We start from the raw sequence: 24,268 nt of genomic DNA on the forward strand, positions 1-24,268 counted from the left end.
TAAGGAGAACAAATGAGATGAGCTTCTCAAAGAGGTCACTGACCCCAGTATCGCCAGGAAAGGAGTGATGGTAAAAGTCAGACTGCAAGTCATTAAAAAGGAAAGAGGTCATACAAAGTAAAAGCATTAAGTGTACTGATATATTAAAAATAATAATAGTCAACATTTAAGAACTTCACTATGTGCCAAACACTGTCCTAAACACTTGACATATATTAAACATTTTTTTTTTTTTTTTTTTTTAGGAGCCCGAAACTATTTTTTAATTCTTAAAACAATCCTATGCAGTAGGTATAGATTTTATGGACAAGGAACTGAAGCACAGAGAGGTTAAATAAGTTGCCAAGCTCACACAGTTAGTGTTAGGGGCAGGATTCAAACCCTGGCAATCTACTGCAGAGCCCACCCTCTTAACCTCTATGCTACACTCCACCAAAGTTTCAGTTGTTTTCATAATATAGTAGGAGGTGATGCTGCCCATGGTCCAGGGGTTGAGAGAGTAAACTGTGCTTTGAGTAAACTAGAGACAGAGGCGTACGTGGAAAAAGCTGCTGGAGGAAGTACATTTAGGAGTTAGCAGTGAGGACTGAGCTATGCCAGGCTGCATGAAGTCATAATAAGAAAGGTCTACACTTTCCGTCTTCTTACAGCGAGCACTGTTTGGTAGTCTTGGAGCCGGAGCAAAGGCACCCAAAATCCTGAAGATGACAGCATGGAGTGTGACATTTAGATAGAGAATTCACTTTAGACACAAAGGAAATGTTACATCAAAAAGGTGGAAAATCTATTTCTTACTACTAGCATGTCCAAGAACCTACTTGTGTGTGTCCCCCCACTAGTGTTTAAGTACACTAGGGACATGGTACAAACAGATGGGAGAAATCAGGCAGGATTCTTCCTTGGGATCTGTGCAAGGAAGCGCTGTGAATATACCCTTTCCATGATCTAAAAAGGACTTGGGCAGCCTGGGGCAAGTTATCTGTGCTTCTCATGATTATTTGTGTGATCTGTGATGACTGTGATCTGTGATCAGTGGGATCTCAGCTCTGCGGTTTCAAGAATGAATCTGCACAAGTGCTTACTACATAGCTAGCACTCAGTAATTGTTTCTTGAACTACTGCTAAAGCTAAAAAAATTTAGCAAAAAAACCACACAAAATCCATTCTCTTAACGTTTGAGCAGCACAGAGATGTGACTAAGAGGAAAGGCTTCACAATCAGACAGACCAAGACTCAATTCCAGGTTCTACTGGTTATTATTAGCCATTTAATTAATCTTTTAAACACTATTTAATTTTTCCAAACCATAGTTTCTTCATCTATAAAATGGAAATGACAGTAATAGCTCTGGATTCCTTGGGCTGTTTTCAGGATTAAATCAGAGAGTGCATGTAAAATATAGTACAATGTCCGGTATATAGTAAGGGTTCAATAAAATCATTAATACTCTTATTATAAACTTGAGACCTTATGCCATTAAAGTCCATTTTCTTCACCAAATACTGGTACAATGCACGACCAAGTTCTACTTCACAATTTAGAAAAATTCTTTTTTGTTGTTGTTGTTTTTTAACATCTTTATTGGGGTATAATTGCTTAACAATGGTGTGTTAGTTTCTGCTTTATAACAAAGTGAATCAGTTATACATATACATATGATCCCATATCTCTTCCCTCTTGCGTCTCCCTCCCTCCCGCCCTCCAGAAAAATTCTTTATAGTCAGATACTATTATTCATTATTTTGGAATATTTTAGAATATTTGTAATAATGATAAAACTTACTATTAGAATTCTTAGAAAGGCTATTTTTTTATAAAATTACACAAAAGAGATACTCATGTGACAGCAGAATAAGAAATGATTTAAATATGATCTAAATTGCAGTGTTGATTGAGAACTAAATATTCTTAATTGCTTACATGACCAGATATAGTCAAGTACATTATTAACACAGAAATGCTTTATAGGTGATTATATTTCCATGCGAAGCCTATATCTGTGGGTGAAAGAGGAGATATACCTCTTCAAAATGTTCTTCATCTCTTCCCATTTTGAAATCCTGATGAAGGTTTCATCAGTGGAACACATATAATGTTCCATTTAAGTGTACTCGAAGTTTCAATTTTATAGACTTAATTCACAGTGATGAACTGTTTTCCTTTTAAATCATGACTTTTAAACAGACTATCTGAGATTAGTTCTTTTAACTCAAGAAAAATAAAATACTTAATTTCTAAACTATGTGATACTAAAATCATATTTAAACCCATGTTGAATTTACCTCTCAAGATATATCTAGGCCCCTGATTATGACCATTCCTACCTTCAATAATTAATGTCTACACGTTAAATATAAAAATTTATGTTTTCTTTATAACTGACAGGAATATGTTAGTCTAAGGCAGGAAACTGCTGAAATGTCCATGGATTACGGGCAATCCTACTGCTGAATTCCCTTTGCTGTCTTTCATTTCAGTTTACTTTATTGCTTAAGGAACCAGTGGCTACTGATTAGCTAAGAAAAACTCACCTCCAATTTATCTGTTATATAATTTACAGTTTTCCCCCTGGAGACATTAATACTGCAGAGATGTGAAAAAAGACTGCTGTGAAGAATGATAAAAATGTGCATTTTTCACATATTTATAAATCCCCATGCCAATTTTACCAAACTTGCTGGCAAAAGAAAAATACCTGACATTTAAGGACATCTATCCAATGGGAATGCTGAAAGGCACAACTGCACACTCATTGGATCTACTAAACGTTACATCAATTAGTGACAGAGCCTGGTAACCCATGAAGGCATTTCTGCGTGATGTTCCACAAGAAAAATATGCTTTGTGCATAATGTACAATATTCCCTGTCCGTCCCACTCAGACTCAAAACTCTGTAAAGCTGGAACAAATCAGGCTTTCATGTAACAGCTTGAGTTCCAGTTTAAGTTAATAAGAAATTATTCTCTTATTAGTAGAGCCTGGCCCTAAGAAGCAAGCCAGAAATTATGTTATTTTTTCCCCCTAGTTATTGCAGTAAACAAGAAAAGAACTGTGTTATACAAAAGTGGGTGAGAACAGGGAGGGGTGTAATTTCCTCTTATATAATTAAATAATTATTTCTTCTTAAGAAGATAGAGTTCCAGGCCTAGCAGATCAGTAGTCAAAGGGCAGCTATTCTGCTGTTCACTAAACGATGAGGGAAGCAAGGCATGGGAAATTCATTTTCAAATACATTTTGCCTCTGCCGCTTATAAGGGGGAGGAGGAAGGAGCCGCACTGGAGGTCAGAATTTCACATGGTTCTGGTCCTGTGCAATGCACACCCCAAAAGAGGAATCTGAGAATGACTTTTTCTCTTTTTTTAAAAGAAACAGTTTAAAGCAATTAGCATTCTGAAAAGGACAACTGGTTAATTAAAAATATTTTTAAATGACTGAAAAGTAGCTTTGCTTGAAAGAAACCATTCTTCCTCAGCCCATGGAGTTAAATTTGCATAGTTAAGCTGGAGGTTATAAGCCAAACAGCCCCATGTGTTACATTTTAAAGTTATACTGAATTATAAAGCACTTGCCCTTAAACTCAAACTTTTTCATGCCAGACTGTTGCTGTGAGCCCCACACAAAACATGCTAAATGAGAGTGTAATATATACTTTTCTTAATAAGTTGTGAATAATCATCACTAATGGGAGATCCAAGGAAAGCTCATAAGAAAGCCAGAAAAATCTTATTAAACTTAACTAACTGAAGAGGCTGGAATGAATGCTGGAATGAAGTTTAAAATCCTCAGGCCAAAATACTCACCAGATACTAATGCTGCTCACTTAGAATTTTAAGCTTTGGGAGATGGAGGTCAGGGGTAAGGAGGTTAAAAAAATTAGTACAATTTGGAGCTCAATGTAGGGTTTAATTCTGCATTAGATTGAGACCTTTTAACAATCAAATAATACATTTAAATAAATCTCTCCTGGCGATTGCTTTACAATGAAGTAGTTGTAGTTTCTGGCAGCCAATAAGGTAGGTCAATGGCTGACAGCTAAAAAACAAAGTTTCAGAATAATACCTAGAAAACAAAGACCCAGAATATTTAGTGTTGGCCAGGACCAAAAAAAGTATGAGTCTAGTTCTCGATTATATATAAGTGGAAACAAAGATACAATCATTAATCAGATTTCTGTTTAAACTTCTAAAGTGTAGGGGGAAAAAGTCTGATACAGTAATCTTATTCACTGATATCTGTCACCTCGTTCCTCACCAGGGCTAGAAGATTCCTCCTCCCTGAACTACCTTTCCTTCCCCCACAAAACACACTCCATCCCTTTAAAGGGACCTTCACTGTCAGGTCAAGGAGTTTGGGGAAACCATGGAAGATTTCTGAGCAGAGGAGTGACATAATGAAAGCAGTGTTTTAGGAAGGGGGAGGTGGGCAGGCCCAAGTGACCACAGATGCACAAAGAGGGTCTGAAGGAATGAATGTATTAACTGTCCATCCTTGTTTCTTACTAGACACACAAAATAGTGTTTAGAAAGAGTAAACTGCTCACATTCCTGTAGAAATCATCATGCTTGAATCTCAAGCTATTTGATAACTATCAGAGCCCTCCCTATACCATTCAAATGGGGAGAAGTAATTAATTTACCTAAACCAACAACTCAGCATATTAATATAGAATATGGCATCAAATCTGGCCCCGGACCCTCTCGGTTTATTCTAAGTCATAAAATACATATGGACAAAGAAAAACCCCAACTCTTAATTAGGAATTTATGTTTCATCCACCAGTTCTATAATCTGCTGACTGCTTATAAAATCTCTTATACTAGATTTGCAAATATCCTAGAGGTGGCCAGAGCTGAGCAAACAGAAAGGTTATTCTGGGCTGACTCCCCCCAGTGCAGAGAGTCTCCTGGCCCCTCCCTGTCTTCCTCAAAAGGGCTCCAGAATCATCTATGAAAGTAGCTTAGGAGCTGTGGGAGTGAACAGGGTCTTTACCTTTCCTTTCTTACATCTTCATGAATGAGGCTGTAATTTTTTTAAAAAAAATTTAGAAACCAAGGCATGGCGGGGGGGCGTGATTTAAAGGACAGGAGGAGCTATCCTTGCAAACAGACTCAAACAACAATTAATAAAACAGGGTTTTTAAGGGAACAAAGCCTTTTAAACCTTCTCCCATTGTTTGGGAAATATCTTACTCCAGGAGACCAATGTGCCTGATTTTCACTATCAAGACATCACAAAATTGAGTTCTGCATAAAAATGACTTGACTGATGTTCAATTATTTATTCATTTCATTCAACAATTTCTGAGTGCTTACTAAATGCCAGGCACCTTGGTAGGCCCTGGAGATACACAAAAAGCAGTACAAAAGAAATGGTTCAACAAACGAGCCTTGGGAAATATCAATGAACCAAAGGTATTAGAACTATGTAATTACCGCATATAAAGTACTTAGACACTTAGTAAGTGCTTTTTATGATGATTCCACAACATTTGGAATCCACTGTTTTGGGGGCGCAGTCTTCTTTGACTAACTTTAGCATATTGTTCTCCAAAGGTCGAATGAGATGAACCCAATAGGCACAATGCCCTGGGCCACCTCCTCTGAGCTCTTCTCCAGATAAAGGACACTGCCTGCCAGGCTGCCTCACACTTGCTCCCACGCCCATGTGCTGCCGGCCTCCTTTCCCATATTTCAGGCAGTTGGTCTCCTGTCTGTTTTTGAAAGACCCATTTCATCTCCCATGGCGCTTTCTCTAAGCTATCCTATGACTCCATCTCCCTCTTTGGGACTCACACAACCCTCTAAACTCTGATTTTGGTTCTCAGAGACTGTGGTTATTTTTGCCCCAATCATCTCTCTCCTATTAGACAATAAATGGCTTGATGGCAGGGACCAATCTGACTTTGTGAGGTTTTTAAAAAATTTAAGCTTTGTCAATTTTTCTTGTAAAAAAAGATGTCCTGAGAATTGGGGAAGAGGAGTGATAATCATTCATTCAACAAATATTTGAGTTCCAGTTATGCCCCAGGCACTAAACTCCAAAATACCAAGCAGTTGACTCTCTGGTTTGTGTGTTTTTTTTAAAAAAGACATAATTTTGTAGAATCAATTTTGCTGAAAAGAACACAACATAGTATAGCAATGAAAATTCTCCTATAAATGTTAAGTTCTATGAAGTCTTTTAAATTACACCTAACAATCCACTTAAGTTTGGAAAGAAGACGCAGTAGTATAATTGGTTTTTTTTCCTGGAGTCAGAGATGTGACTGATCCATAACAATGTCTTTTATGTTTTACTGTTTGCTAAATATTTTACCTTTTTAACCGAAAAGAAAAATTTGAACGATTCCTCTTTTTTTTCTTTACTCTCTAGAACCTGCTAAACAAGTAGGAGTACTATAGAAAGGGGGTAATTAAAGAATATATTTGCTTCATTCCAAAATGTTATATTAATTTCAAGAAATAAAGAGCGTATTGTTTCCTGACATTTATTATTAAAGAAAGAGATGACCAAGGCTCATAGTCTGAAATGTATTACAGACTGTGCAATGCATTCCATGAGGCATAGCACACTCTAAAATTCATTTATAGTATAAAGGCGTCTCTAAAAGAAGTCCCACTAATAAAATAGGCCTTCACTCAATCTGACTGCCAAACTGACTTACTTTGGCAAGCAAGCTTGGAACGTTTTAAATTTTACAAACATTATCCTGTTTTAAAAAAGTTAATTTTGACTACTTTAAGGAATGTAAAAATACACCTTGGTTTCAGTGAAATCAAGATTAAATCTTACCAGACTTCTAAAGTTAACTGTCTTAATCAGATGTTACAATTAGTATAAAGGATAAAGGCTCTGAGTCTTTGGGGCTGTAGAGGCCCATTTATTCTCAACAACCCCCCTTTTCCTCATCTAGAAGGCAAATTAGTGACCATCTTTCCCACTTGCTCTTTCCTTAGGTCGATGGGGTAAAAAGTAGGCAATTTATAAATCAGAATGAAAAGCAATACATCGTGTATTCATTTAAATCAGGATTCAGTAACAGCTTGCTTTCTGCCACAATACTAACAGAATTAAGTGCGCACAGCAAAGAACAACAACAAAAATTTAAGAGAAGAAAATGAAAGGAACAAATGTAGAAGGAGAAGAGAAAGGAGACTAATAATTTGGTTCTAGGCACTATGCTATGTGAAAAAAATAACCACTGTTATTCCATTTTTACAGAGACAGATTGACCCAAGATCACAAAGCTATGCAATGGCAGAGCCAGGATTCACTCAAACACAGGGATTCCCTTCTAAAGCCCATGCTCTTCCCACCTCATGTTGTATAGTGAGGAAAGGAGGAAGGATTGAGGAAAGAAAAGTGAGAGCTGTAATACAGCACTAAGCAATTACTTCTAGAGGCTAACTGTACTTATTTATCTACCTTTCAGAAAAAATTTGGTTTGACATTTGTACTTTAGATCTACTTACAGAAAGCTCAGGCCATAAATCAACTATACTTCAATAAAAAACAAACACAAAAAACGAAAAGCCCAGGCAACTAAAAATTCAATAAATTGATACTTTTGCCTTTGGCTTGATCTGCAGAAGTTTTTGTAAGATATAACTGTGGCTTCTAGAAGATGTCGAAGGATATTGCCTACTGGCTACGATTTTTTATAATATGTGGCTTTAGTCTTTCAGATTTTTGAAGAAAAGGGATTTTATCTTTTGTCATTTCTTAATGTTAATATTTCAAACAAAATACAAGCAATCATACTCCAATTAATTAGAATTATGCTGACCAAAAAGGGTATTTACTGCCAAATACTGCTGTAACTCTACATCATACGTGCTCCATTTGCTGCCACAGAGGTTAAAAAGGGATCTCAGTTGCTTTAACAGAGGCAAGAAAGATAGTCCTCCAATGAAAGTTTCTGCAGTGATGGAAATGTTCTGTAACTGTGCTGTCCAATATGGTAGCCGCTCGTCACATCTGGATATTGAGCACTTGAAATGTGCCTAGCGTGACAGAAGAACTGAATTTTTAATCTTATTGGACCTTCCTGAACATCACAGGTCTAAAGAAAGCAGTTTAACCATTCCTTCCTGCCAAAGACACCTGCCAAGCCGTCCTGGCCAGGTTACTATTTATGGCAATTGTATATAAAGACAAATGATTATTTAGCTATCAGTAACCTTCCAATGGTAAGAGAGGAAAAGCGGAGAAAATGAATTTAGAAAACGATACATAGTCTGGTTCTTCTTTTTGGCTTGTGCTCCTGCAAAAGCTCTGATATTTAACTTTTGTGCTCCAGAGAATACAGAAGTCGATATTTGTAGATAAAAGAAGGCTATCTATCTGAGGTCAGCCCATGCTGAAATCTAAGTATCTTACCTTGTCCACATTACCTCTACATCTTTGAAATTGGGGACCATGCTTGCAGTTTTTACCTCTGTCTCCAGCACTTAACACTTACTAAGTATTCATTAAATTCTTGCTAAATAAGTGAGCAACCTTGAATTTCTCCATTCATTGCTCCGACATCTTAGAAGAGCCATTTGAGTTGAGTCTGGCGTTTTGGGCAAATCAGAGACTCTCGGATCAGTGTTAATGCCAAGGTTCACGCTACACTGCTGATGAAGTGTTCAGAGTGATTTTTGGTTCAAATTTCCTAACTAACTAAAATAACACAACTGCCGGGGCTCAGGGAAGGCGGAAGGGTAGAGCATTGCAGGCCAGGTGTAGCAAAGTAAGACCCTTTGGAAAATGATGCTCAGGTCTATAATTTACCCCTGGACGTTATGATACAACATATACAGAAGAAGCAGATTTCAAGTGGTAGATTCTATCTCTTTTAAGATAATACAAGAATTCTCATTTCTTACTTTTTAGGAAAAAGAGTTCCCTTCATAGAAAGTAACTAGTGTCCTAAGGGGAAACAAAAAGAAAACCTCTGAGAAAAGTGAGTGTGAAATTGGAAAACTAGTAAAGAGCCCCCGAGGAGAAAGGAAATATAGGTTACAAAAATTATATAGTCACAATGTATGGGGAGGCAGGGACCATGTTTACTTAAGCTTTCAGGGGCTGAGCTAATGCTAGAGTTCCGTGGTCCCCTCTGTGCCAAGCCTTCTTAACTCAGTATAGCTCTAATTCCTCCAGGGTGCCATGGGGAACATTCAACGTGACCATCTGTCTACAAAATCACCTTCAGAGAAATAAAAATGCATTTGGCAGGCACCCAAAACTACCACAGGTTCCCTACCATGATAATGAGTCTATGGCCATTGCCAAGTAACATTTATGGAGTCCCCTATTACAATCAAGAACATTTTTTGCAACACCAAATTAAAACGTAAGTACAGTTTAGATTAGAAATCTTGTATGCTATTTTTGGATGCAGAACTCCTTATTAATTGTGTCATAATACCATTACCCTTTCACTTTAATACGGCAGTAAGAAGGTTTCCAAATGAATCATTCAAAACTTTGCTTCAGCCAGCACACATGGAACGTGACTGGTTCCTGAGAAGCATTTTCCAGATCTCTGTAGGATAAAGAGCAAATCATTACCATTCAGCCTTTTAGATAACTTGACTGTATTCAGGATGTAAAATTAGGAAAAGCTGTCTCTCCTGACCAACCAAATGACCCCTTCACTCTAGCCATCCTCTTCTCTTTACACTTCCTTAAGTAGACTTATATTTTTGTACACTTTCCCCTTCCAACTTCCCCCCACCTTCTACATTCTGCGTCCTCCAGGCAGTCCCTTTATCATGTCCTGGTCATCCTTCAAGGGTCACTCAAATTCTCTCTTCTCGCTCAGCCTGCCCCTAACCTCCAGGGATCCTTCTCACCTCTGAACTCCTGAGTGCTTTATTGTTTCTATTGCAAAAGGAACTTCTCTTTATTATTATCATACTTATTTTATCCTTTAACTCCCCTGGTGACCCTGATGATCAGCCAGGTTTAGGACTTACGGGTATGGGCTCTGTCTCATGGTAGGCAGAGACTACTTTCTGCCATTTTTAACTCCTTGGTGTTCTCAATTAGTCACATTAATTAATAGCTGAGTGATGGGTATAAGGATAGGAATCTACAAATGAAAAAGCCAGAAGCTTTAAAATGAGATCTATTTGAACTACTTAATATTTGGTGATAAATGGAATCAAAAGAGAATATTCTAAATGTGATCCTTGCAATGGTCTTAATTTAATCAACCAGAAGCTTAACAGAGAGTTTTAAAAAGCAAAAGACATATACAAGTGGTTGATTATAATGAATCTTTTAGATAGATTTATTACAGCTTAAAGAGTCAAGAAGGGATGAAACAGAACTTACTGTAGTACAGAAGGTGGGCAAAAGGGAAATGGGAATATGAATGATGGAAAGGAGGTGGCAAATGACCTGGGATAAAATTATACTTTCTATTTGACTCTTTAAAACATTCTCTATGGTTTAAGTACTTTACAAACAAATAACAACTTTAAAAATAAAACAGGGGCTTCCCTAGTGGTGCAGTGGTTGACAGTCTGCCTGCCAATGCAGGGGCCACGGGTTCGTGCCCCGGTCCGGGAAGATCCCACATGCCGCGGAGCGGCTGCGGCCGTGAGCCATGGCCGTTGAGCCTGCGCGTCCGGAGCCTGTGCTCCGCAATGGGAGAGGCCACAACAGTGAGAGGCCCACGTACCGCAAATAAATAAATAAATAAAAATAAAATAAAATAAAACAAAATACCAACCAGGTGGGCGCATTTGTGGTGTAGGTGCAAAGAGCAATAGCAATTGAAAGTGCCTAGGATCTTCCATCTGTACACAATTTTACTCCAAGGCCATCAACCTTTAAGCTACTTCTTTTTTTTTTTTTTTTTTTTTTTCAGTACGCGGGCCTCTCACCCCTGTGGCCTCTCCCGGTGCGGAGCACAGGCTCCGGACGCGCAGGCTCAGCGGCCATGGCTCACGGGCCCAGCCTCTCCGCGGCATGTGGGATCTTCCCGGACCGGGGCACGAACCCGCGCCCCCTGCATCGGCAGGCGGACTCCCAACCACTGCGCCACCAGGGAAGCCCTAAGATACTTTTTAAGTGATGTGAATATACTTTTATCAAGTCATGAATACATCTTAAACATTAATTGAATAATACTTCATTAAGTATTTGAGATTATCAATTTTTTAAAAAGCAACATGCAAGAAATCACAAAAGGAAAATAGATTTAGAGCGTTAACATTCCTGATAGAGATCAGCCTCTAGAACCTTCGTTCTAAGTTTCCTAAAAGTGTTGGGTAGAATAACTAATAAAAGGCAGCAAAGTATCACATGGAATCCTCATTTACAGAATTTCTCAGCGAGGACATCCCACATAACCTATCCCCAACTGCCCTGCTCTCCCTTACACAGTAGCTATATCCATGTCCACATTTGCTTTGGTGGTTATATTACTGGTTTGGGAAAGACAGACACAGCACCTGGCTTAGTTCCTTGCCCATAGCACAATTCTGCAAATAAATACATGCTGGGCTGAACCTAAAAGCTGCAGTTTTCATCCTAGGATAATTTCCAACAGTATTGTTACCCTCAATGTAATTGTTACGTATTACTCAGCACCCTCATTCTTTCAAGAAAGCTCAAAGGATCACACTCTTCCACTGTTACTGCCCCACCCTCCATCCCCAAAAGCTCTGCTTGCTTGGAGTTCTTCTCCTGTCCTCTCCATTTTAGTGATCAACATTACCATCTACCCATCTAGTTGCTCAAGCCAGGAAACTGAAAATCAGTTGTGATTCTTCTTCCCTTCCTCCCCCATATCCAATTGTTCACCAGACCTAGTAGATTCTACCTCATAAATCTCTCTAGCTGAAATTACTTCTAAATCCTGGATCAAGTCACCACCAGCTCTCACCTGAATTACTATAACAAGTCTTCTAACGGTCTTCCTCCCTACAATAGTCCTAACCCAGTTCAATCTACTCTCCAACATGCAGTTTATGGACCTCTCTAAAATGTGAATCTGATAGTGTTTCTTTTCTGCTTAAAAATCTGTAATGCCACACCCATTAGGATGGCTATTATAAAACAATAAAAAAAAAAAACCCCAGAAAAGAACAATTGTCAGCAAGGATGTGCACAGCAGCTGTGGAAACAGTCTGGTGGTTCCTCAAGAAGTTAAACATATGATTACCATATGATCCAGTAATTGCACTTCTGGGTATATAACCAAAAGAAGTGAAAGCAGGAACTCAAACAGATATTTATACATGTGTTCACAGCAACATTATTCACAATAGCCTAAAGGTGGAGCAATCCAAGTGTCCATCGACAGATAAATGGATAAACATAATGTGGTATATACATACAATGGGATATTATTCAGCCTTACAGAAGAAGAAAATTTTGATACATGCTATGACTTGGATAAGCCTTGAAGACAGTATGCTAAGTGAAACCAGACAGTCATAAAAGAACAAATACTGTATGATTCCACTTATATGAGGTACCTAGAATAGCCAAATTCATGGAGATAGAAAATAGAACGGTGGTTGACAGGGGCTGGGGGAGGGAAGAACGGGAAATTATTGTTTAATGGGTATGGAGTTTCAGTTTGGGCAGATGAAGAATGTTCTGGAGAAAGGAGGGTGGTGATGGTTGCACAACAATGTGAATGTACTTAATGCTACTGAATTGTATACTTACAAATGGTTCAAATGATAAATTTTATGTTCTATATATTTTTTCATAATAAAAAAGTCGTGCACACACAAAAATCTATACTGCCTCTCCACTGGCCTCAGGATAAAGTCCTGAGATCTCCTAATGTGATTCACAATGCCCCTCAGGATTTAATCCCAATATACCTCTCCCCTTGCTATTACTCTTTGTTCCTTCAGGGCCTAGTCATACTCAGCTATGCTGGAGCTGTGCTCACACTACTTTATAAATCTTTACACAAACTATTCCCACTGTCTACAAGACAACCTCTTCTCCATTTGTAATGTTTTTCATTTTCATCCCTGTATGTCCCTCCTTGGTATCTCTTATCACAATATTGTAGCTGCCTGTTTGCTTTTCTGTCTCCCTTCCTACTAGCTTATAGCTCTATGAAGGAAAAAATAAAGTCTCATCTCATTTAGAACTACATCTTTGGTGCCTGGCACGTACAAATCTTCAGTAAATATTGTTGATTATGTAAATTCATAAATGTAGCAGATAGGGAAGAGTTTCTGGGAGCACACATTTTACAATAAAGTATATAATATACACAACTGGACACATACCATTCCTTCGCAGGCATCTTTAAAAAGATTCTATGTCTGTTGCAGTTTATCAAAAGGCTCAAATTCTTGAGATAAAATTCTAATATGAAAGATTTCTCACATAAAATTCCAGTGTCCTCTACAACTGTTCCTGATGGACAAATATGGCACTTTTTATGAGTTTGTTTTTTAATGCCATTCTATTTAAAGTTGTATGTATATAGGACACTCATTCCTTTAAAATTAGGTCATTCAGAAATGCTAAGCCAAAGTCCTGAAAATACTGACAATGCCTATCATATTGAAACAATTGGTTACTTATCCGTTGTTTTACTACTTCGTGAAGTTTTTTAAAGGAGGGATCAGCTTCAAAATGTAGAATTCTCTCTCATCTCACATCCTGCAACCATATAATTTATGATTCTGAAACATCAATATTTATGACCATATAATTTCAAAACTAACCACTTACACTGTTTCATTCAAAGTGGAAAGAGTCTAAAACTGGCCATGTAGCACAATGCTGTCAGGACTGATCTTCTAAGAAATGGCTTTGGTGAGTGTTTTTTTTATAGTTCTATAAACTAAAAGACTCTCACATCTAATATGGAAAAATGTATTCAGAAACTGTAGAAACATGCTAGAGAAGACTCCCCCTGCCCCCCACCCCCCTTGTCATTTTCCCCATCTTTCTCTTCCTCTCTTTTCAAAAGAGTGAAACCAGATAATCTCAGCAGCATCTAAAATCTGATGAAGGTGAAAAGTATTTATTACTTAATCCCTGTCTGGATGTGACTTTTTTAAAACTTGATATATAATTGCCATATAACCTTACATTAGTTTCAGGTGTACAACGCAATGATTCGATATTTGTATATATTGCAAAATGATCACCACGATAAGTCTCGTTAACATCCATTACCACACACATTTACAAAATCTTTTTTCTTGTGATGAGAACTTTTAAGATCTACTCTCTTAGCAACTTTCAGCTATACAATACAGTATTATTAGCTATGGTCACCATGCTGTATATTACATCCTCATGACATTTATTTTAGAACTGGAAGTCTGTACTCACTCTTTAATTAAAAGTGAATATGCTATATGCATACAATGGATTACTATGCAGCAATAAAAAGGGAAACTAATACACATAGCAATTAGACAGTCTCAAAAATGTTACGAGTCAAAATTGCCAGACACAAAAGAGTATCTACTGTATGATTCCATTCATACGAAGTTTCAGAGCAAACAAAATAATTTATGGTAACAGAACTCAGAACAGTGCTTCTGGTGAAGAGAGAAGGAATGACTAAGAAGTGGCATAAAGGAACTTCCTGGGGTGACAGAAATGTTCTACATCCGACCAAGGTGTGCATTATACTAGTGTATACATTTGTCAAAACTGATCAAACTATATACTTAAATATGTGCATTTCCCTGTATATAAATTATACCCTAATATTCAATGAGAAGGCTCTCTTCTAGCTCTTTTTAGACTTTTTATTACCAAAAAATGTGAAATAATTCCTGGTCTCTATAAAGTATTCAGTATTTTTAAAAAGATATCACCATTGCTCACCTGCAGTACATGTGATTTAACTTACCCACAGAAAAAATAGCTGGAAAGAACATATCAGATAAACTATGGCCTGAAATGGGAAGGAGAACTGGCAATGATAGAGATTTTTCTAGTACTTTTCAATCTATCGGATCTGAAAACGTTTTACAAAAAATATTTTTTAAAGCCCTATGCTACACATTTATAGGTTTCATCTGCTAAAAGGAATTGTTGCCTTCATACGATCTCAGCATATTACACAGTCACCCAAAGCACATGAATAGAAATTGTGAGTACATCCATAAGGAAGCAACTGGTTTTGTACTTCTTTTTTGTAAATGTTGGTCACTATCAATAATAGCAAATATAAGACTCCTGTTTAGGCAGCCTCATCACAAATATATCTATCCCCCATGTTTAATAATAGAAATTACTAACAATAAAACCTTTTACTGAACTTTATAATTCAAGGCCTAGCAGGGACATCTAACCAGTTCACAGAAGGAGAAAACGGAAGGAAGGGTTTAATTGACTAAGAAGTTAATGGATAAAACAGATATAATATTACTTCATTTGCATTTTAGTAGGCTTCACACAATCCAAAAAATACGCATTTTGTTTTGTTTTGGTTTGGGGGTTTTTTTGGCCACGCCACGTGGCTTTTGGGATCCTAGTTCCCCGACCAGGGATTGAACCTGGGCCCTTGGCAGTGAAAGCGTGGAGTCCTAAACGCTGGACCGCCAGGGAAATCCTGAACTATGCACTTTTACTGGTTTCCCATCCCTGATACATTTTTCTCTCCTCCTTTGGGAGAAATCAACACCAACAACCACATTCATGTGGAATTAGTTGAATGAGAAAGTTCAGCAAAACAACTGGACCACTCACCTTATGTTGGCTATATGCTGTGGCACAGGCTGATGCTGAAAATGGTCAGGCCACGGATGATGCAGGCAGAAGGATGGAGAGGGCTGAAGACAGCACGTTGTCTGATAAACAGGTGAATGGTTTGGACAGAGAGATGCAGAATACTCTGAGTGTGGCTGCATGCAACACGAGGCCAAAGCAGGAGGTGCTGCAGGGCCAGCCTCGGGATGGCACTCTTGGTGACTGTCATGGGTAGTCAAAGGGTGATGGTATGGGCAAGGATGGCAGCACAGGGATAACATCTGAGGCGTTCTTTGGTTGTCTAAAGGCAGAAAGGATGATTTAACTGTGCCATTAACTTGCAGGCATCCATTTGGACTCACTTTTGTTCTGGGCGCTTCTTTGGGGGTGAGTTGCTGGGCTGCAGGGTCTCCATCACAGGGGGTGAGGGGACTAGCGCTGGTAGCACTGGTGGCGATGCTGCCATTGCTCAGAACCACAAAATCGTTGTTTCCGTTGTTCATAGCCATTCTCCAATTTCTTGATCCTAAGAAAGAAAATGATATAAAATCATCCAGTTACAGTCAGGTAGGCAATTATGTAAAGAAGATAGGAAAACTATTTTAAAACAGCTCTTTGAAAACAAGGGTTCTTGCAGGAGTTGTGAAAGCACTGGGGGAAGCCCAGCTCACCTGCAACAGAACCAGCCATGGGTTAGGCCTCCTCTTCTTTCCTCCCAGCTACACCATGCACCTTGAGAACCCTCTCCTATCCCACTGACCACTTCCTCCCTGCCCCATCTCTATTTTCAGTGCCTGTCTTCTCTCCTCATCCTAGATGTGCAAGTGTCCATTAAGAATTAGAACATTTTAGGATGGGGGTGGGAAGGGGGTAGAAGAGACAGAAGATACCAATATCATTCTTTAGCTTTTCAATAATATCATGCTTGGGGTGTTCTGATTTAGGAATAATGGGCAAAATGAAGGGCTACTCTGAAGCAATTAGTTGTGTAGGTTCAGATAATGTGGATAATCTTAAGAATGTTTCATGTCTTTGAAAAATGTCAAGAAAATATGATTTTTCCTCTAAGTCACTCAGGTCCTAGAATAAGAATAAACAAAAGAAAATAAAAACTAATTAGCTAAGCTAAGAACTGTGGCAACCAAGATATCAGATGCAAAATTTTATCCCCTAAACCAATGAATGTAATGCTAAAAAAATAATAAAACATGCCACATAAGTTGCCATGAACTTAATAATTTGTTTTCTATGCCATGTCCTACAGGTAGCAATGCTTGCACATAAGAAAAAGAATACTATGGCTGGGATTTGCTTCAAGTGAGATTTTTGTTATTAAGTTTTTCCCCTCCACCAAAGGGTCCAGGCCTTCAATGTAAAGGAAAAATTAGTGTTCAAATTACCAGTAATATTTTTCTGTCCAGTCAACAAACAAAGGCAAAACCAGACAGCCTTCTTCCTCTCGCCTTGCCCACTTATCACCTCCTGACCAACATACACACAAAATGTGGAAATGTGCAATAAGAAAAATAGGTCATCAAATGCTAGTGGTTTATTTAACCTACGCGTGAAAGCCAACAAGAAAAAAAGAAAACCATTGTTTGGCTCACTAACCCTTCTGGCATGGAATTTTTCTGAGTGGACAAAACAGCTTCTGGAGAAATCTTTCTCCAGTCTCTCCCCACCTCTGTCAGACACACAGGTACTAAAAGAAATCGTCTCTTTTCAGTCTGAGTACATGTAATGACAAACCTAGGTCACCCATGAGGAAGATTCCTATGCATATTTTCACCCAATTTATAAACTGCTCAACAGGGGTATTGACTTATTTTCGTTTCAGATAGAGCTCATCAAACACTCAAACACACACATACACACACACACACACACACACAGCCATTCAGCTATATAAACATCAACACTGTAAGAAATGGAAGAATTAATGTAGACATTAAAAAATTTCTTCATAAATTATTGTAGTGGAAAAGACAAAGCATTTATAAATATCAAAACATATATGTAAATCAAGCAGATGTTACTTCTCTCATCAGCCTTACCGTCACTTTGGAAAGTAGTCTGCCAATCCCGACTTCCTTTTATAATGAGCATTGAGAAGGATTTATTGGGGGGCCAACCCACACAGCATGTGGAATCTTAGTTCCCCGACCAGGGAATGAATCCACAGCCACTGCAGTGGAAGCACGAAGTCTTAACCACTGGACTGCCAGGGAAGTCCCTGAGAAGGATTTTGAATTGTAGTAAACACAGTTGCTCTCTTCTTCAGTAAATCACTCCTGGGTATAAACACCTCCTATAAAACACTCAAATGATATCCCCAACACAAAGCATTGGTAGTTAAAAGTATTATCCAACTAGTGGGAAGATAAGGTAGATAAACTGGTAAGAGCCCTAAAGTGACCCAGGAGGCAGAAACTCTAATCTTTTTTCCATCACTTTCTTAACATGCCATCTCAGCAAGATCTGCTCCCTTAAGCTTCCTTTTACTGAAGGATATATCCTACCTTTTGTTGTTAACAAAAGAAAAAGCTGTATGCAAATGTTCTGAAAACAATAAAACATATTAATCAAAGGCCATCTAAAAAGGCACTAGAGTTTTTAAAAAGTTTGAAATTTAAGATGTCTATTTGTATGGTTAAGTGAAAGATAGTCTAGAAAATGTAAGAAGCAATTGCTTGATGAGATAAATTGCCATTTCTTGGAATTAGAAACTCTTATTGTACAAATACTCCACAGAAATCACAGAGGGCATAAGCTTTCTCTTGCCTCTACCCATGACTCATGTTCCCAAGCCTTCTCTTCAGACCTCAGCCAAGCTACCGGAGCTGATGCAATCTTCTAGGCTGAATGGGAAAATCAAGACCTCCTCTTGGCCCTTCCATCAGGATAGAAGGGAGACTTTTTCTAGCTTGTCGATTTGTTCTGACCATCCTAGGTTGGTTAATATCATTTCAGAGAGCCTATTTTTGGTATTCAATTCAATCAGCCCTATTGACTATAATCACAGCTGTCAGGTGGGTTACGCTAGTGAGAAGTATTTAACAAAAATCCTCAAAGTTTTCAAGTGAAACTGGGCTTAAGACAGAGTGCCATCAACCTGGAACACTCATCAAAGTACCCTGAAATCCTCTCTAGACTCTCCGAAATTTCATCTGTTTCCCTACCTTCTAATTAAATCTGCTTTTTGTCAGGAAAAATAATTTTTCTTTTTCTTTGTAACAAGAATTACAACTATCATCCTCTCTTATTCTTATTGCAAATGCATCATACTGTAGTTACATAAGAGTTAAATAGATTTTTGCAGGCCAGCCAAGGGACCTAATCACCATTTATAACATTTTTTCCCCAGTGTGGTAAAATGCAGTTCAAGGGCCAAATAACTGACTTACGAATGATTTCTGGAGCACAACTTGTTTTGTAACTTGGAGATTTCTTGTAATGAAGTAGGTACAAGTGGAGAGTAAAGAATAATTTGAACTCTGACTTTGGCTCGTATTTGAAGAAAGTCATATAAACTTTCTAGGATTCACTTTCTTCAATCATAAAATGGGAACAATCAAATTGACTTTATAAATAAGTTGTGGGTTATAAGTAAAAAATAATAAAAAAGCAAAAGCAGACAAAAATTGTTCTAAGAAATGTTTACAGATTAAGTTCAGTGGATGTATTTGTGTAAGAATTCAGGTGACCAGGAGAACAGCAAAGTTTCGATCTAAAGTCAAGGGTTGATGGCTTCCCTGGTGGCGCAGTGGTTGAGAGTCCGCCTGCCGATGCAGGGGACACGGGTTCGTGCCCCGCTCCGGGAAGATCCCACATGCCGCGGAGCGGCTGGGCCCGTGAGCCATGGCCGCTGAGCCTGCGCGTCCGGAGCCTGTGCTCCGCAACGGGAGAGGCCACAACAGTGAGAGGCCCTCGTACAGCGAAAAAAATAAATAAATAAATAAAGTCAAGAGTTGACCTTAAGGCCACACAGAGAAAGACCTTATTTCTTTAGAAATGAGACAAATGAGAAAAAAAATTGGTCTGAGCCTGAGAGAACAGGAAAAGAGATGAGAGAGTGGAAGATTCAACATCATAAAAATGAATTATTGGGATAAATGTAATGCTATGTGATTATAAATGCAGTGATAATAGTATTTATGCGGGAAGTTTAAAATAAGCTTTGGATCAAATATAATGAACAATTTTAAAAGAGCTTTGTTGAAATCGCCTGTTTTCCCCAGGGCCATAACACACAGGGACTGCCAAAAGAAAGCTATTCTTGAGACACTGGCTTGAGGTGTGATGGAGCCCCATGGCCAGATATTTTAGTGTATTTCCTGTTGCTCATGAATATAACATGCCAATATCAATACATCCGAAGCCACTAATCTCACACTTCCTATTTCACCTTTTCTATACTAGCATTTTTATGTCCTGAGTGCTTTAGCTGTTTGGGGACTGACTATAAGGCCTTTGGCCAAAGACCATCTTTTGATTACATTTTAAAATTTAAGATATTTTTCTTTGAGCCTCAGCTCTTCACATGTAGAAATCAGGATGGGAACCAGTGTCCACCTCATAGGATTACTATGAGGATGTAAAAATATTTTGAAAACCATAAAGGGCTATGTATTTACAATGGAAGAATTATTATTATTGCTTGACTGAGTGATGAGAATATAAAAAAATATGGAATGATGCTTCCTAGTTCCAAAGCTGAAATTATGTTTTAAAATGGCATCAGAGATATCTGTGGCTTAGAAGAAATGACCTGGGTGGGTCTGAATTTGAAAGCTGACTCTACGGGTTACTAACTTTGAGAACCTAGGTCAAGTTACTTACATTCTTAGAGTCTCTAAGTCTTGATTCTTCTTAGAGTTAAATTTGTTTGAAATGCAAATTAGTGCAACCTTCTAAAAGAGCAACATGGCACTACTGATCAAAATTTGAAATACCCTCATCCTTTGACTCACAATTCTACTAGGAGTTTACCCTTTGGATATACTTGAACAATGTGTAAAGATAAATGTCTGGATAAAGATGCTGACTGCACCACTGCTTGTAACAATGAAAACAAAAAAACAATGGAAACCACCTAACTTATCAATAAGGGACTTATATTCTGTAATATCCATACCTTGGGTACTCTGCACAACAAAAAAGAATGAATTAAATCAGGATTATTGCTAGGGAAAGAAGTCCAAAGTACATCTTCATGTGTGAATAAAACCTAACTGCAGAAGAGCCTATGTGATATGAATCCATTTCATTAAAAAAGTGGCGGAAACACACATGTATGGTTAGTATATACACAGATAATTTCTAGAAGGACATAAGAAAATGCTAACATTGTTTCCTGCTGGAGAGTTGGACTGGGCCATTTGGAAGGGTAGAGAAGACATTCACATTTTACTTTCTGTACCGCTTGCAACTTTTACTACAAATGTGCCATCTTCATAGTAATAAAATATTAATGAAACAACATATAAAGTTTCTAGCACAGTGACTAACAATGAACAGAAGATAACTATTATTAAAATGCAAAAACAGAAGCAAACTTATTTCACCTTAAAGGGTAAACAGTCATCTCTTCACTGGATGCATTTTTAATTGTTTGTCTTCCAGTATATATCTGCTTTCTTACAATAGCACCCTACACAATATATCAAATAACTGGATAAAGCAGGAAATCAAAAAGGATTTAAGGAGCAAGAACAGATGAATACAAACTATTCAGAGAAAGGTTTTCAATATATCTTATCTCCCAGCTTCCAAATTTTGGGAAACATAAATTATTATTTGTTGGACCAAAGTTATCTATGAACCAAAAGTATCATACTAGTTTCATAAGCATTAAACAGAGAATACAGAGAAGAAATATAGAGGCATTTCCATCACATGTAAAGAGAAAAGTCATCAGAGCTCATGTGATTAGAAGGTTCAAACAATTACATCCTACTCTGGGCTCAGGACACTTACCCCTATAAGATCAAAGGAAATTACCCTGCTTCAAAGACTTAAAAGTATAATCATAGTAGGAACTGCTGGAATTATGGAAATTTTATTCATCAACATATTACATGTGAAAATAGGCTAATGACACACAATTTACCCAAAAGATGCCATCAAACTATTTAGGTGGCTCAACATCCAAAAAGCGTTATGAAAGCCTCTTAGTAGCTCCTTGCAATTGGAAGCCATAACTGTTTTTGTGGCCAGAAAACTGTCAAGTTAAAATCTAGAGGTAATGTTGAAGAGAATACACAGACATGTTCCAATTACCACAGTAACCACTCAGCAAAGCCATCACTATCCTTGACAAATGCAGGGCTCAGATAGCCTGAAGGAACAACATCTTCATCCGTATCAACAGTTATACTGGTACACCTCTGCGGTATTGCCAAACACTTTCACACACATGATCTCACTTGAGTTATCCTCCTAATAGCCCTCAGAAAAACAGGTGTGGCAGGCATTACCGCTCTACTTTGCAAAAGAAAACTTGAGACACACAGTCTCAGATGGTAAGGCCAGGAAGTCTGATGCTGAGGTTTTGAGGGCTTTCTGCTAAACTACATTCCATAAGCTTAGATAATGTATTCCAGAATAACCCTTTGCTTCATCAGATTCATAACATCAAACTTAACAATAAATGGCAAGACTGAATCAAAAACAAGATCCCATATTGTAGCCAATCATCTTTTTCAGAAGTGATGTTCCCTATAACACAGTTTCACTAGACAAAATACAAAACACTGATAACAGTGTTTCTCAAACATAGGGACCACTTGGGGATGTTGCTAAAATGTAGATTCTGATGCAATCCATCTGGAGTGGGACAAGAATCTTCCAACAACAAGCCCATACCGTTGGTCCCTGGAACACACTTTGTGTAGCAAGGCAAATGCACAAACTAGGAGGCTACAAGAGAATCAGGCCTAAGTAATGGCAAAATGATGCCAAATTAAAGCAGAATGGATGCAACAAGTAGTGAAATGATACCAGTTAACAGAGAAATAAAGTCCTGTTTTTCTAATTAAAACAGAAAAGTAACAAATTTTAATAGTAGAGGTTCTAATTGATAACCAAGTTTAATTATGGCTTATTTCAGGACTCCTAAATTGTTGTGTACATAGAAATAACAACCAATCAGACTTTAATCTTTTTAGTGTAATGTATATGGATTGAAGCACCTTGCCCAGTTAACTGGATGAGACAATCTTTTTCTCTCAAGTGGTACTAGATATTGGAGATACCTGAAGTCTTTTTTTCATACCAGTTATAAAGGCAGTTTGGGAGTACCTGTATTCATTATGCACCAAACCTGTTTTAATATGAAATTGGTCCCCTAAAATTGCTTGATACTTATCCTAAAATGATGGTCTCATTTCTTATCACTGGTACCAAGATGCCCTATTAATATCTAGTGCTATGGCAAGAGAAAAATCGGCTGCTGTAAATGCACCAGAGAAACAGACAAAGAAGTATATTTGTGGCATCTTCTAGAATGGGACTGTGAAAGCTGGATGGTAGAAGGACATCAGCCAGGTTTTTTCTCTAGGAATATATTTCCCTTCAAAAGGCTATTAAAATGTTCTTTTATCATCTCACTGTGTCAGACACTTTCCTCACAATACCTCTATGAAGATTTTATTAAACCCATTATAGAGAAAACTGAGGGTCAAAAATATTACAGTGTAACTAATGCAAATCACATGATTGGGATTCAATCTTAGACCAGCATGTCTCTGAAAGTGAGGCTTTTCAACCAACCTCAAGATGCTTCTAGGGCAATGCCAAGTTCAACTGGCTTTTATAGGACCACTAGAGGCTACTGATATAAAATTCAGTCTGAAGGTCCACGTGAAAAATATCCTCTGAATTCAATATTTCCCAAGACAGTTTTAAAAGGTATAATTCAGCATTCAAGAGTGTCAGAGACATATTTCACTGAATTAAAAGAAGTGCTATCTACCCATGTATCATATTATCCAAACCTGAAAAGCAAGACAATGGATTAATCTTTGTTGTCATGTAGTGTCTGGACTATTTCAAAATAATGTAATTGTGACCCGACAGCAAAATCGGTATCTTTAATCAAAGAATCAGGCCCTCTTAAGGAACTAAAAAGTATAGTCTTAAATAAAGAAACATAATCTTCTCTCCTTCTGAGATGAATTAAATTTTCTTATTTTTCTTTGAGTGCATGAACTTTCTACAATTAAACTCTCCTTCAATAAGAACACTTTAAGTATCTTCATTTAATCACCTATAAGCATTTTATATGTTGCAAAGAATTCTACAGAAATTAGGTACTACTGCTATCATTCCCCTTAATCATAAACTGCAATAAATTAGAAGCCATCTTCTCAAAGAAACAATGTTATACATTTGAGAATCTATACCACTTAATAAACATTTAATAAGAACCCCGTAGGTATTACTATGCTTTGCATCACACTACGAGAAAGCAAACTGTTGTGTTCTAGGAAATCTGAAAATAAGGGATCACCATTCTTCTACAATGAAAACTCACTGTTGCCTATTAATTTTTTTTTTTTTTTTTTTTTTTTTTTTTTTTTTTT

General features: G+C 37.7%; 1 protein-coding gene across 3 annotated transcripts in view; it reads right to left on the minus strand.

The window, feature by feature from the left end:
* The window catches only part of DISP1 (dispatched RND transporter family member 1), a 198,404-nt gene that overhangs the window by 35,077 nt on the left and 139,059 nt on the right, over positions 1–24,268 (minus strand). For all 3 annotated transcript variants that reach the window (XM_024750475.1, XM_024750473.1, XM_024750474.1), the window contains exon 2: positions 15,687–16,212. In XM_024750475.1, the coding sequence (XP_024606243.1) occupies positions 15,687–16,195 (509 nt within the window). In that variant the 5' untranslated portion in view covers positions 16,196–16,212. The remainder of the gene's footprint in view (positions 1–15,686; positions 16,213–24,268) is intronic.

The sequence above is a fragment of the Neophocaena asiaeorientalis genome, unplaced genomic scaffold (genome assembly GCF_003031525.2).
Source record: "Neophocaena asiaeorientalis asiaeorientalis breed wild unplaced genomic scaffold, Neophocaena_asiaeorientalis_V1.1 scaffold430, whole genome shotgun sequence".
NCBI classification, from domain to species: domain Eukaryota; kingdom Metazoa; phylum Chordata; class Mammalia; order Artiodactyla; family Phocoenidae; genus Neophocaena; species Neophocaena asiaeorientalis.